The sequence below is a fragment of the Trichomycterus rosablanca genome, chromosome 26 (assembly GCF_030014385.1).
Source record: "Trichomycterus rosablanca isolate fTriRos1 chromosome 26, fTriRos1.hap1, whole genome shotgun sequence".
NCBI classification, from domain to species: domain Eukaryota; kingdom Metazoa; phylum Chordata; class Actinopteri; order Siluriformes; family Trichomycteridae; genus Trichomycterus; species Trichomycterus rosablanca.
This window is the reverse complement of record NC_086013.1, coordinates 14,262,183-14,273,385: the sequence shown is the minus strand read 5'-3', so window position 1 is coordinate 14,273,385 and position 11,203 is coordinate 14,262,183. Positions and strand designations below refer to the sequence as shown.

Here is an 11,203-nt window from a genome sequence, read left to right as displayed (position 1 = left end):
ATAGAGCTGTAGTGTGTTAATGGTGCCACTGATTTTTTTTTCTTATTAAGTGTTTTAAATTATTAAAATGGATAAAGTAATACATCATTGTCACTGAATCCCAGCAATTTAAACATTTAAATTTGAAAAAGCTAAATGCACATAATTAAAAGGTATCCATGTTACAAAAATAACAGTTAAAAACAATAGCAAATTAAAAAGGTCTTAGTTACTATATGAATTAATAACAAAGGCAGCTGAGAGAATATGTCATATTTTATTTAATAGTGAAATTTTAAACAGTTCTGCTAAACAGTTATATTGTATAACAGCAGCTGAACTGTGACTTGAAGATTTACTCTTCTTTAGTCTGAGGAAAAAAGAAAGCAAAAAAGTTTGTGGTTTACTTCATAAAAACAATCCAATCTGATTTATGTTTTATAAATCCTAGATTAAATTTAGACTGACCTTTCCACTATCACGGCTCTTAGCTCTGAGCTTGTTGACCTGAGTCTCAGCAATGTCAGCACGCTCCTCAGCCTCCTCCAGCTCATGCTGCACCTTCCTGAGCTTAGACAGGTGAGCATTGGTTTGTTCCTCCTAAATGTATGCAGATATACAGAGTTTGTAACACGCTTTTGCTATGTTTTTATATTAGATAGAGTTTTTACCAGTGACTTTCCCTTTTGTCCTATAATGTTTTGGCAAATTTGACTCACCGCTTCCTCAGACTGCCTCTTGTAGGCCTTCACCTTTAACTGCAGCTTATCAACCAAATCCTGCAGCCTGTTAATGTTCTTCTTGTCCTCCTCAGTCTGCAAATGACATATTTTTTGTTATAAGCTCATATTTTTTAGCAGAAGTATTCCTAATTTCACAGGGTTCATACATACCTGGTAGGTGAGCTCCTTCACTCTTCTCTCATATTTACGGAAACCCTTAACAGATTCAACTCCATGTCTCTGTTCTGCCTCAACTTCAGCCTCCAGCTCGCGCACCTTAAAGATTTTATACATTAATATATCACTAGTGAAACATTTCATTACCTTAACAAAAGCATCTATTTGATAAACTACTAGGCTTCTAGTTAAACTTACTCTGGCCTCCAGTTTCTGGAGTTGTTTCTTTCCACCCTTCATGGCCAGGTTCTCAGCCTCATCCAGGCGGTGTTGCAGGTCCTTGACTGTGACCTCCAGGTTTTTCTTCATCCTCTCCAGGTGAGCACTGGTGTCCTGTTCCTTCTTCAGTTCCTCTGCCATCATAGCAGCCTATGGTAGAAATAGGATTAAATATTTCTCTTTTTACATTTTACATCTCAGTCAAATGTCATTTTAATTTAATTATTACTCACATCAGTGATGGCTTTCTTGGCCTTCTCTTCAGCATTTCTTGCCTCCTGCACAGTGTCATCAACCTCGCTCTGGATCTGAACAAAATCTGCCTCAAGCTTCTTCTTGGTGTTCAGCAGACTTGTGTTCTGCAATAAAAGTACTGTTTATGACTCATGTCCAAAACAGCAAATTTGTTTTTGTATTGTGTTCTTTTTGACTACAGAGTTTTCAGTACCTGAGAGTGCAGCAGTCCAACACGCTCGCTAGCATCAACCAGCTCCTGTTCAGCCACTTTGCGGCCTCTTTCAGTCTGCTCAAGTGCAGCTCTAAGCTCCTCAATCTCAGCCAACATCAGAGTGTTTCTGCGCTCCACCATGGCCACCTGCTCCTTCATGTCCTCTTGTCCTCTCACAGCATCATTAAGGTGCATCTGAGCATCCTGAAAGTACATAGTTACATGTACCATAAGTTAGTTCAATTCCATTCCAATATATAATTTGTTTTAAGAAAAAGGATTTGTACCAAAGTTACCTTGAGTTGTCCCTGTAAATTTCTCAGCTGTTTCTGAGCCTCGGCAGCTTGGCGATTGGCATGGCTCAGCTGAATCTCCATCTCATTGAGATCTCCCTCCATCTTCTTCTTGATTCTCAGGGCATCATACTTGCTTCTGACCTCAGAGTCGAGAGTGCTCTGCATAGACTCAATGACCCTCTGACTGTTTCTCTTGATTTGCTCCATCTCCTCATCCTTCTCAGCAAGCTTCCTGTCAATCTCACTCTTAACCTGGTTGAGCTCAAGCTGGACACGAATAATCTTTGACTCTTCATGCTCCAGTGTGCCCTGTAAATAAAATTAGGTTACTGTGATGAGAGAAAAATTTGAAGCCATATTGCATATTGTCTTTCTGAATCCTATAAAAATTGAATCATGTGTTTCAGTAAATACCCATACATACAACACTGATCTACATATGGTATTAACATGTAAACTATTATAATCAGTAATTACGTTAAATCTTTAATAAAAAAAAATATTTGTGTAAATAATATGGTGGCCAATACACTTGAACTGAAATAGTTGTTAACAAAAAATGTTAGATACATTTTTAGATACATGTGTCATATTCTCCCTATACCTCAGCCTCCTCAAGAGCAGTCTGGATTTCAGCCTTCTCAGTCTCCACTGCTTTTTTGGCCTTCTCCAGTCCATGAATGCTCTTTCCAGTCTCACCAATTTGTTCAGTCAAGTCTGAGATTTCCTCTGTTGAAAAAGAAACATAGATTTGAACACAACACAAAGTGCATTTAAACAGAAGTTAGAAGATAGAAAGCATTTTAACAAAATGTTAGAAAAACTGTACTATATTAACATACGCTGCAGATTCTTGTTCTCTCTCTTTAGGGTCTCCAGTTGGTCAAGAGATTCCTCATAGGAGTTCTTCATCTTGAACAGCTCAGTGCTGAGAGAACGAGCTTCCTTTTGGGCTCCCTCCAGCTCAGCCTGACCCTCCTCAAACTTCTGCTTCCATTCTGCCAAGACCTTTGGTACAAATGTGAATAATTTTTGAAAGGCTAGTGTGAAGGAACGATTTTACAGACAGTACAGAACTTTTTAATCAATAAATGACTCAGTTTACCTTGTCAAAGTTCCTCTGCTTCTTATCAAGGTTGGCAGCCAAGCTATTGGCTTTTTCCACATCAATCATGAGGTCCTCAACCTCACCCTGGAGTCTCTGTTTGGTCTTCTCCAGAGAGGCACACTTGGAGTTCACAGCCTCAATTTGTTCCTCAGCCTCCTGAAGACGCTGAACCAACTTCTTCCTGTTAAGAATTTCATGTCGTATTAGATTTGAATCTGATATTTATTAGTATTGAAAATGTGTTTTGTTGAACATACTTGGCTTCCTCAAGCTCCTCAGTGCGCTGGATGGCATCAGTTTCATATTTGGTTCTCCACTGAGCTACTTCGCTGTTAGCCTTGGACATAGAACGCTGCAGTTCAGCCTTAGCCTCCTGCTCCTCCTCAAACTGCTCTCTGAGGAGGTCACAGTCATGGCGAGCAGACTGTAAACCGTGGGCCAGGGCATTCTTTGCCTGTAAAACACAGATATCCCAGCTCAGAAAAATGATATGAATAATAACCATGATATGTATTGTGATATCATTTATTAAGACTTAATAATAATTAATAAGTCTTAAGGTTTTTTATGACTTACCTTAACTTCCTCCTCAATCTGTCTCTTGAGCTCCTCAGTTTGCTGAGTAAAAGCTTGCTTGCCTCTGGTCAGCTGCGAAATCAAAGACTCCTTTTCTTCCAATTGACGAGAAAACTCACCTGTTCAATAAAATTATTGGTGTTCAAATATGCCATGAAAGGTTATGAACATATTATTTGAGAGGAGGGTTAAAATGAACACTTTTAAAAAATGTGTATTACTATTTTCAGTTTGCAGCCTGGCTTTTTGAACACTGATGTCATTAACCTGGCGCACATTTTCATCATTCTTGGACTTGAGCTCACTCAGTTGGTCCTCAAGGGTACGGCACATCTTTTCAAGATTTGTCTGTCAACAAAGAATTGTTTAGTTGTGTATAAAGCATTCCACTTATAAGTTTGATATTTTGCACATCAAACATCATTTCTAACCTTAGCTTTAGCAACAGCTTCCATGTTGCTGGAGAGATCATCAATCTCCATTTTGTATTCACTCTTCTCCTTCTCAAGCTTCTGTTTGATGCGCTGCAGGTTGTCGATTTGTTCTCCCAGCTCTGCAACGCTGTCGGCCTGCTTCTTGCACAGGGCAGCAGCAGTTGCTTCATGCTGCAGGGTGGACTCTTCAAGATCACGACGCAGCTTCTGGAACTCAGCCTCACGCTTCTTGTTCATCTCGATCTGGGCTGCGGTTGCTCCACCAGCCTCCTCAAGCCTCTCACTGATCTCCTCAAGTTCCCTGGAAAGATCAGCTCTCTGCTTCTCAACCTTGGCACGAGCAGCACGCTCAGCCTCAATCTCCTCCTCGAGCTCTTCAATACGAGCCTGAAGCTCCTTGATCTTCTTCTGATGCTGAGCACCAAGAGATTGTTCATCCTCAATCTTGCTAAGAAGCTGGCTTATTTCAAAGTCTTTCCTGTGTAGAAAATTGTAAGTAACTTTGTTACACAATGCATGATGGTAGTTTTAAAAAAATTACTCTATTTTCAATCATTCAGTAAATTCAGTGTCTAGTGTTTATTATTTGAGTATAATTACTTCTTCAGCTTCTCATCAGACTGCTGCTTGTCGTTTTCCAGGTCCATGATGGACTCCTGAGCCAGTTTCAGGTCACCTTCAAGCTTTCTCTTGGCTCTCTCCAGGTCCATGCGAAGCTTCTTCTCTTGCTCCAGAGAACCTTCCAGCTGTAATTGTACAATGTTTAGAAACATGCAAATTTGCTTTGCTGTTGCTCTCTGTTTACATAATTTGATCTGGTCACTCACATCATCCACTTGCTGCTCAAGCTTAGTCTTGGCTTTGGTCAGAGTGTTGACTTTGTCCTCCTCTGCCTGAAGATCATCAAGGGTCTGTTGGTGTGCCTCTTGGAGGGCTTTCTTTTCTTTTGTAAGTCTGGCAATGCACTCATCTTGAGCTGCCATTTCCTCTGTGAGGTTCTTGACCTATGATTGTTTAGAACACATTTTATGAAAACTTATTGATACGTATTGATACAATTCATGTCAACAAGACAATGGCAAACTGTATTTGTACCACATTAGCTTTGTACAAACCTTGTTCTCAGTAGCATGTTTTTCCTTTTCTACTTTAGCCAAGGTGAGCTCCAAGTCATCAATGTCCTTCTTCAGCTCAGAGCACTCATCCTCCAGTTTCCTCTTCTTGGCAGTCAGCTCAGCGTTGATTTCCTCCTCATCTTCCAGTCTCTCAGTTGTTTCCTTGAGTTTAGCTTCAAGCTGGATTTTGCTCTTAATCAGACCCTCACACCTCTCTTCAGCATCTGTGAGATTTTCAGCTTCCTATAAGCAAAAAATGACCTTTAAATTATAAGGAAAATTTTAAACTACACATTTTATTTAAATTCACAATTTTAATTTTAATACACACAGATGCCACTTGAAGTTGCAGGTCATTCTTCTCTTGAAGCAGTGCAACCATTTTCTCCTCAAGCTCCTTCTTTTTGGCTTCAGCCTTGGCCAGATTTTCCTTACATTTTGTAAAGTCCTCTTTCATGGTGGACAACTCCTTTTCAGTCTCAGCACTCTTCAGCAGAGGCTTGATCTTGTAGTATACCTTCATCCAAGGCCAGTGTTTGACATTCATAAATGAACGGATGTTGTACTGGATGGTGTCAATGGCTACCCTGGAAAATAGTTGTTAGCTCTATTATAAAACTATTTGTTAAATGAATATATATATATAAATGTACTTTTTATGTGCAGAGCATAGTGTAATATACTAAAATACTCTTCATCTCTTTTGTTATTATTGTGTAAGTAGAGAAAAATAACTATTTTATACAAGACATGTGTGATAAATACCTCCTTTCCATCATTTTTACAAACTCTCTTCTCATAAGGAAACCACGGCAAAGAGCCTGAGTCATTGTGACCAGGGCAGCCAGTTTCTCATCTCTCATCTCTTCAAGAGTACCCAACAGACCAGCTTTGAAAAACACCTAAATTATGGAGCAGAACATTACACAGTTTGTCTTTCTTTGGTATATGGGTCATTTAACTCCTGCAGAAAAAGAAAACATTTATCATCAAAGAATATTAACCTTAGTGTGTCCAAATCTGTACTGGTCATGGTCAAGGTCAATGGATCTAAGAAGCTTCTCACAGGCCTTTTTGTTATCAATAAATTGGCCCTCAGGGATAACACTGGCATTCAAAACTTTGTATCTGTGCAAAAATATATATTATATTAACATTAAGGGACAAGAAACCATAATGACAACCCAGTGTTTAACAGATTTCTCCTACCTTTGTTTGAAGTCGGCATAGAGGATTCTGCTGGGAAATCCCTTTCTGCAGATTCTAATACCTTCCAGCACACCGTTACATCTCAGCTGGTGGATGACCAGGTGGTTCTCCATGAGACCTGATAAATATAGTAAACACACAAATTTGTCATTATAAAGAACATTTTAATGTATTAATGTAAAATTGTTATGTATCTTTTCAGTAGGTTTACCTGGAGTCTTAGACTCATTGGGAATCAGGCAACGCACAAAGTGTGGATGAGTGCTCCTCAAGTTGGTCATGAGCTTGCCCAAGTTCTCCTGTGTAGTGGACATATTATTAGCAATCACATGTTCTAATAGAATTTAATTTATAAAACGGATAGTTCCGGTCCTAAAATCTGATTGGCTGAGCCACGTTCGAAGCCGTTGTAAAATCCCCGATAAACGCACACCTAGGACCACCTCACATCATTCCATATTAATACGCCACTGAATAGAGAAAGTTAATGTTATTTTCGCCCTCATGTTGCCTAGCAACACTGTTAATCGAACTATTTTGCGTCGCGGAAGAATGCTTTATTGTAAGTTTATACACAATAAATACATTTATAAATTAAACATTGTTGTATTTATTATATTTTATGTTGACCGCCGTTTTATAAAAGCAATAAGCCACTCGAGACCGTGCATTACTGTTATGATTTTAGCACGGGGAAAGAAGTTTTAGGCACTCCGCTTCGCGTCATGCCAAAAACGTCATCCCCGTGCTAAAATCACAGTAATGCACGGCCTCTCGTGGCTTATTGCTTTTTTATTTTTATAGGTAATCATTGTTACATACCCTAAACTGAGAGGACACGGTCTGCATGGAGCCACCCTTCTTCTTGCCTCCCTTCTTGCCACCACCGGTCTCTGTATCAAATAATATATTAAACTGTTTTTTATGAGCAAAAAAGTGAATTTAGTAAAAATCTTATTAAGGTAAATGAAATTACCCTCAGCAGCAACAGGTGGGTAGAGGGTAGGAAGCAGTTTGACTGGAGACTTCTGGTACAGCTGCAAGACAGACTCGTTCAGTGGGTCCTTGTTCTTGTCCAGCCAGCCAGAGATATTGTAGTCCACAGTACCAGCATAGTGAACCAGGGAGAAGTGGGCCTCAGCTTTGCCTTTGGCAGGTCTGGGTTTCTGGAAAGCGTTGCACTTGCCAAGATGCTGGTCATACAGCTTGTTCTTGAAGCTGGTGTCTGTTGCCTTGGGAAACATGCACTCTTCTTCAAGAATGGAGAAGATACCCATGGGCTGTTAATACACAAAACAGCGTTAAGGAGACATAGAACTCGTAAAATGCAAACATAGTACACTTGCAAAGATTTTTAAATTTTAAAAAAGCTCACACCTTTTCAATGAGTTCAATGCAAGCAGCCAAGTCCATGCCGAAGTCAATGAACTCCCAAACAATGCCCTCCTTTTTGTACTCCTCTTGTTCCAGGACAAACATGTGGTGGTTGAAAAACTGTTGCAGTTTCTCGTTGGTGAAGTTGATGCACAGTTGCTCCATGCTGTTGAACTGAATGAAGATAAAAACCAATAATAAAAATTTAACAGGATTTAATTAATTTGGTAAACTTTTCGTAGGTCCAAAGAACAATGTATTACATACATCAAAGATTTCAAAGCCAGCAATGTCCAGCACACCAATGAAGAACTGTCTTGCTTGTTTTGTGTCCAACATCTGGTTGATACGGACGACCATCCACAAGAACATCCTTTCATAGATGGACTTGGCCAGTGCACTCACAGCATTATATACCTATATGTAAAATATATAAGTAAAAGAGTTTTACTTTTATTTTTTAACTTAACCACAAGCTAAATTATACATTTTAATTACCTGTGGCACGGTCTGACCCTTGGTCACATACTCATTTCCGACCTTTACTCTGGGGTAGCACAAAGCCTTTAGCATATCAGCTGAGTTCAAGCCCAGAAGATAAGCGACTTTGTCGGCCTCTGTTAGAAGTAGGAAAATTATACACATAATAATTCGGTATACAGTATTTCTCCAACTGATACTGAGAAGAAAAGCTGCCACATTTACTACCACATTTAACACTTTTCCCAGTCTCAGAGCTTTATACATTAGACAGTAAAAATTCCTAAAAATCTGTCAGTCTTACCCTCTGTGCCATCAGGCTCAGCCTGCTCCTCACGCTGCTTCTGCTTGAACTTCATGTTACCATGATGAAGAACAGCACCTGTCAATTTGTAGATGCCCATTTTCTCCTCAGCACTGAAGCCCAGGATATCAATAGCAGTCTGCAAAACAACCATAGTAATTACAATCACAAAAATATAAATGTTAATGTAAGGAAAGTTTGTAAGAATTTCTTACATCTGTGGCAATCAGCTCCTCTGCATCATTAATGCTTGGCACTGTGATCTGACCCTGACTGCACATGGGGAAGTCGTAGGGGTTGGTGGTGATGAGCGTCATTTCTGTGATACAAGTAAAAGGTAAAAATGCAGATAGTGCAGACAAAAATTGACTTGGAGGTCTAGATCAGTTTCTTACCAATCAGCTCAGGCTTCTCATTAGTCATCATCTGGTAGAAGATGTGATAGCCTCTCTCATCAGAAAGCTGAAATGTTACTCTGGACTTTTCCAGCAGATCTGTTTAGAGATTTGTTTTTATGTTACATTTTAGTAATAAAGATAGGAACCAGTAATACAAAAACGATTAAACTGGTAAGTCAGCTTACAGGTCTCAATGTCAGCACTAGCCAGTTTGCCGGAGGTGCCAAAATGGATCCTAATAAATTTACCCTGTTTTAAACAAAACAAAGATTTTTAACATCATCAGTTACAAAGTTTTACAGAAAATCTCAAAATCTTTTATGAAATGAAACAGTTGTAGCTTGTAAATGGCATTAGAGTTTATATTAGTTTTTAGCTAAATTTATTGAACTGAATAAAGCAAAACTTACAAAACGGGAGGAGTTGTCATTTCTCACAGTCTTAGCATTACCATAGGCCTCAAGCAATGGATTAGCAGCAATGATCTGGTCTTCAAGAGATCCCTAGGAAGAATAAAGTAATAAAGAACTATTACTTTTTTTTTTTTACCAACCAGCTATTTTGTTTTTTAGCTATTATAAAATCACAGATTTCCAAACTCGTGTTCTAAAGACCAAATTAAGCTAATTACCTGCATTTTGCCGGAAGTTGCTTCCTTCTTTTTGTCACCCTGCATTGCAACTGTAGCAAAGTACTGGATGACACGCTTGGTGTTCACAGTCTTTCCAGCACCGGATTCTCCACTGGTTGAAATAATAAAGAAATGCAGGATAATAAATAAACACTTCTAAAAAAAAAAAAAAAAAGTTTTGTAAGTATGGACATGCATTAATTTGTATGTTCTTACAAATACGTACGTAATCAGTACAGACTGGTTCTCCCTGTCTGTAAGATAAAATATAATAATATTAGATGTTATATGATTATCCTATTATTATACTTTATAATATGTTTTCTTTAAATGTTTACCAGTGAGCATGGACTGGTAGGCATTGTCAGACACTGAGAAGATGTGGGGTGGGGCCTCCATGCGCTTTTTGCCTCTGTAGGCAGCTACGACCTCAGCGTCATACACTGGAAGCCACTTGTAGGGGTTCACAGTGGCGCAGAAAAGTCCAGAGTAGGTCTGATGAAAACGTGAATCGGATTAAGATGACTGCAGCTGTATGGACCAAACTATAAAGAAATCATTAATATTCCTCATTGCTTATGTACTTGTACTCTTGCTTAACTTACATAGATCATCCATGCTGCATAACGCTCTTTGAGATTATACAGCACAGAGGCTTCATTGAGGTGGGTCATCATGGCCATGTCCTCAATCTTATCGAACTTGGGAGGGTTCATGGGGCAGACATCGTCCTCCTTAACGGTTCTACTCTAAAAATGAATAAGATAAAGCATTGAGTGAGAATTATGTAAAAATCATGATAAACGTATAAGTAGGTTTTGTTTAAAGTTATGATTAAAGGTACATTTGGATTAGGAACAGTAAAGCTTACCTCCTTGCTCTCAAGCAGTTCAATGGTGACTTTGCCACCATCTCTGCTCTTGATTGTAGCCTTAAGGTACAGCTCTTTGTCATCAACTACAAAGCAAGCTGTTTTTGCATCGAAGGGCCTACTCTGAGCCTCAATTCTTTCCTTTTCAGGCTTACGGAGGTATATGGCAGCCTTGCCATAAACAGCCATCTCCGCATCCGTACTCATGGTGGCGGATTTCTGTAATGATGTAAATTTTATCCAGTTTTAAAATCCCAAATATACTAGCTGTTTAGCCAGATCAAATGTGACACATTTTACCTACTGCTTTAAACTTTCTAGACAACACAATCCGTTTTAGATTAAGTATTTGGACACACCTTTTAATTATTGAATTCATGTGTTTCAGCCCACAGCAAATGCTAACAGGTGTAGAATTTGATTGTATAAAGGAAATTTTATCATTTAAAATCCAAAAGAATTTTCCAAAAACAAAAGTCGCCATTTTTTCGCAGCAAAACCTGAGTTAGAGATTTTTTAATTGCTGTCATTAGTAAACGTTGAGGTTAAATCATGAAAAGGTACACAATCAAACAACAGAAATTGTAAAAATTCACATTAAAAATGGTGATGTGAATTGGCCGCCAAGATCATGTGACTTGACGCTGTTAGACTATTGCTGAAATTTCTCAGCAATTATGTTAACGTGTCATGGAAAATTTCATCAAAAGAGTGAACATGTGCTGCCACGGTCAAGGGGGTCATTTGTCAGATGTTTTGTTTCATACATAACCTCCATGTCTTTACTTTTAAATAAAGCAAAAACATTATTAATGTTCAAATTAAAATCATTTTGGGACACCCTGTAGTTTAAAAGATCACA

The 11,203-nt window shown here is 38.7% G+C and overlaps 1 protein-coding gene across 1 annotated transcript; it reads right to left on the bottom strand.

The window, feature by feature from the left end:
• Positions 1-334: 334 nt before the first annotated feature.
• On the bottom strand, positions 335-10,548 carry LOC134303738 (myosin heavy chain, fast skeletal muscle-like). Its single transcript, XM_062989209.1, has 38 exons — positions 10,342-10,548; positions 10,076-10,219; positions 9,809-9,965; positions 9,697-9,724; positions 9,471-9,582; positions 9,250-9,342; positions 9,025-9,088; positions 8,837-8,935; positions 8,657-8,760; positions 8,442-8,580; positions 8,156-8,274; positions 7,925-8,074; positions 7,661-7,831; positions 7,260-7,563; positions 7,106-7,176; positions 6,495-6,582; positions 6,284-6,401; positions 6,079-6,202; positions 5,840-5,976; positions 5,406-5,661; positions 5,075-5,317; positions 4,787-4,963; positions 4,560-4,705; positions 3,957-4,437; positions 3,747-3,873; positions 3,526-3,644; positions 3,207-3,403; positions 2,947-3,130; positions 2,684-2,849; positions 2,446-2,570; positions 1,842-2,150; positions 1,546-1,749; positions 1,331-1,456; positions 1,077-1,247; positions 873-977; positions 699-794; positions 448-579; positions 335-349 (listed from the first exon to the last, which is right to left on the bottom strand). The coding sequence occupies exons 1-38, from the start codon at positions 10,546-10,548 to the stop codon at positions 335-337; spliced, it is 5,808 nt and encodes a 1,935-aa protein (XP_062845279.1).
• Between the last annotated feature and the right edge of the window lie 655 nt (positions 10,549-11,203).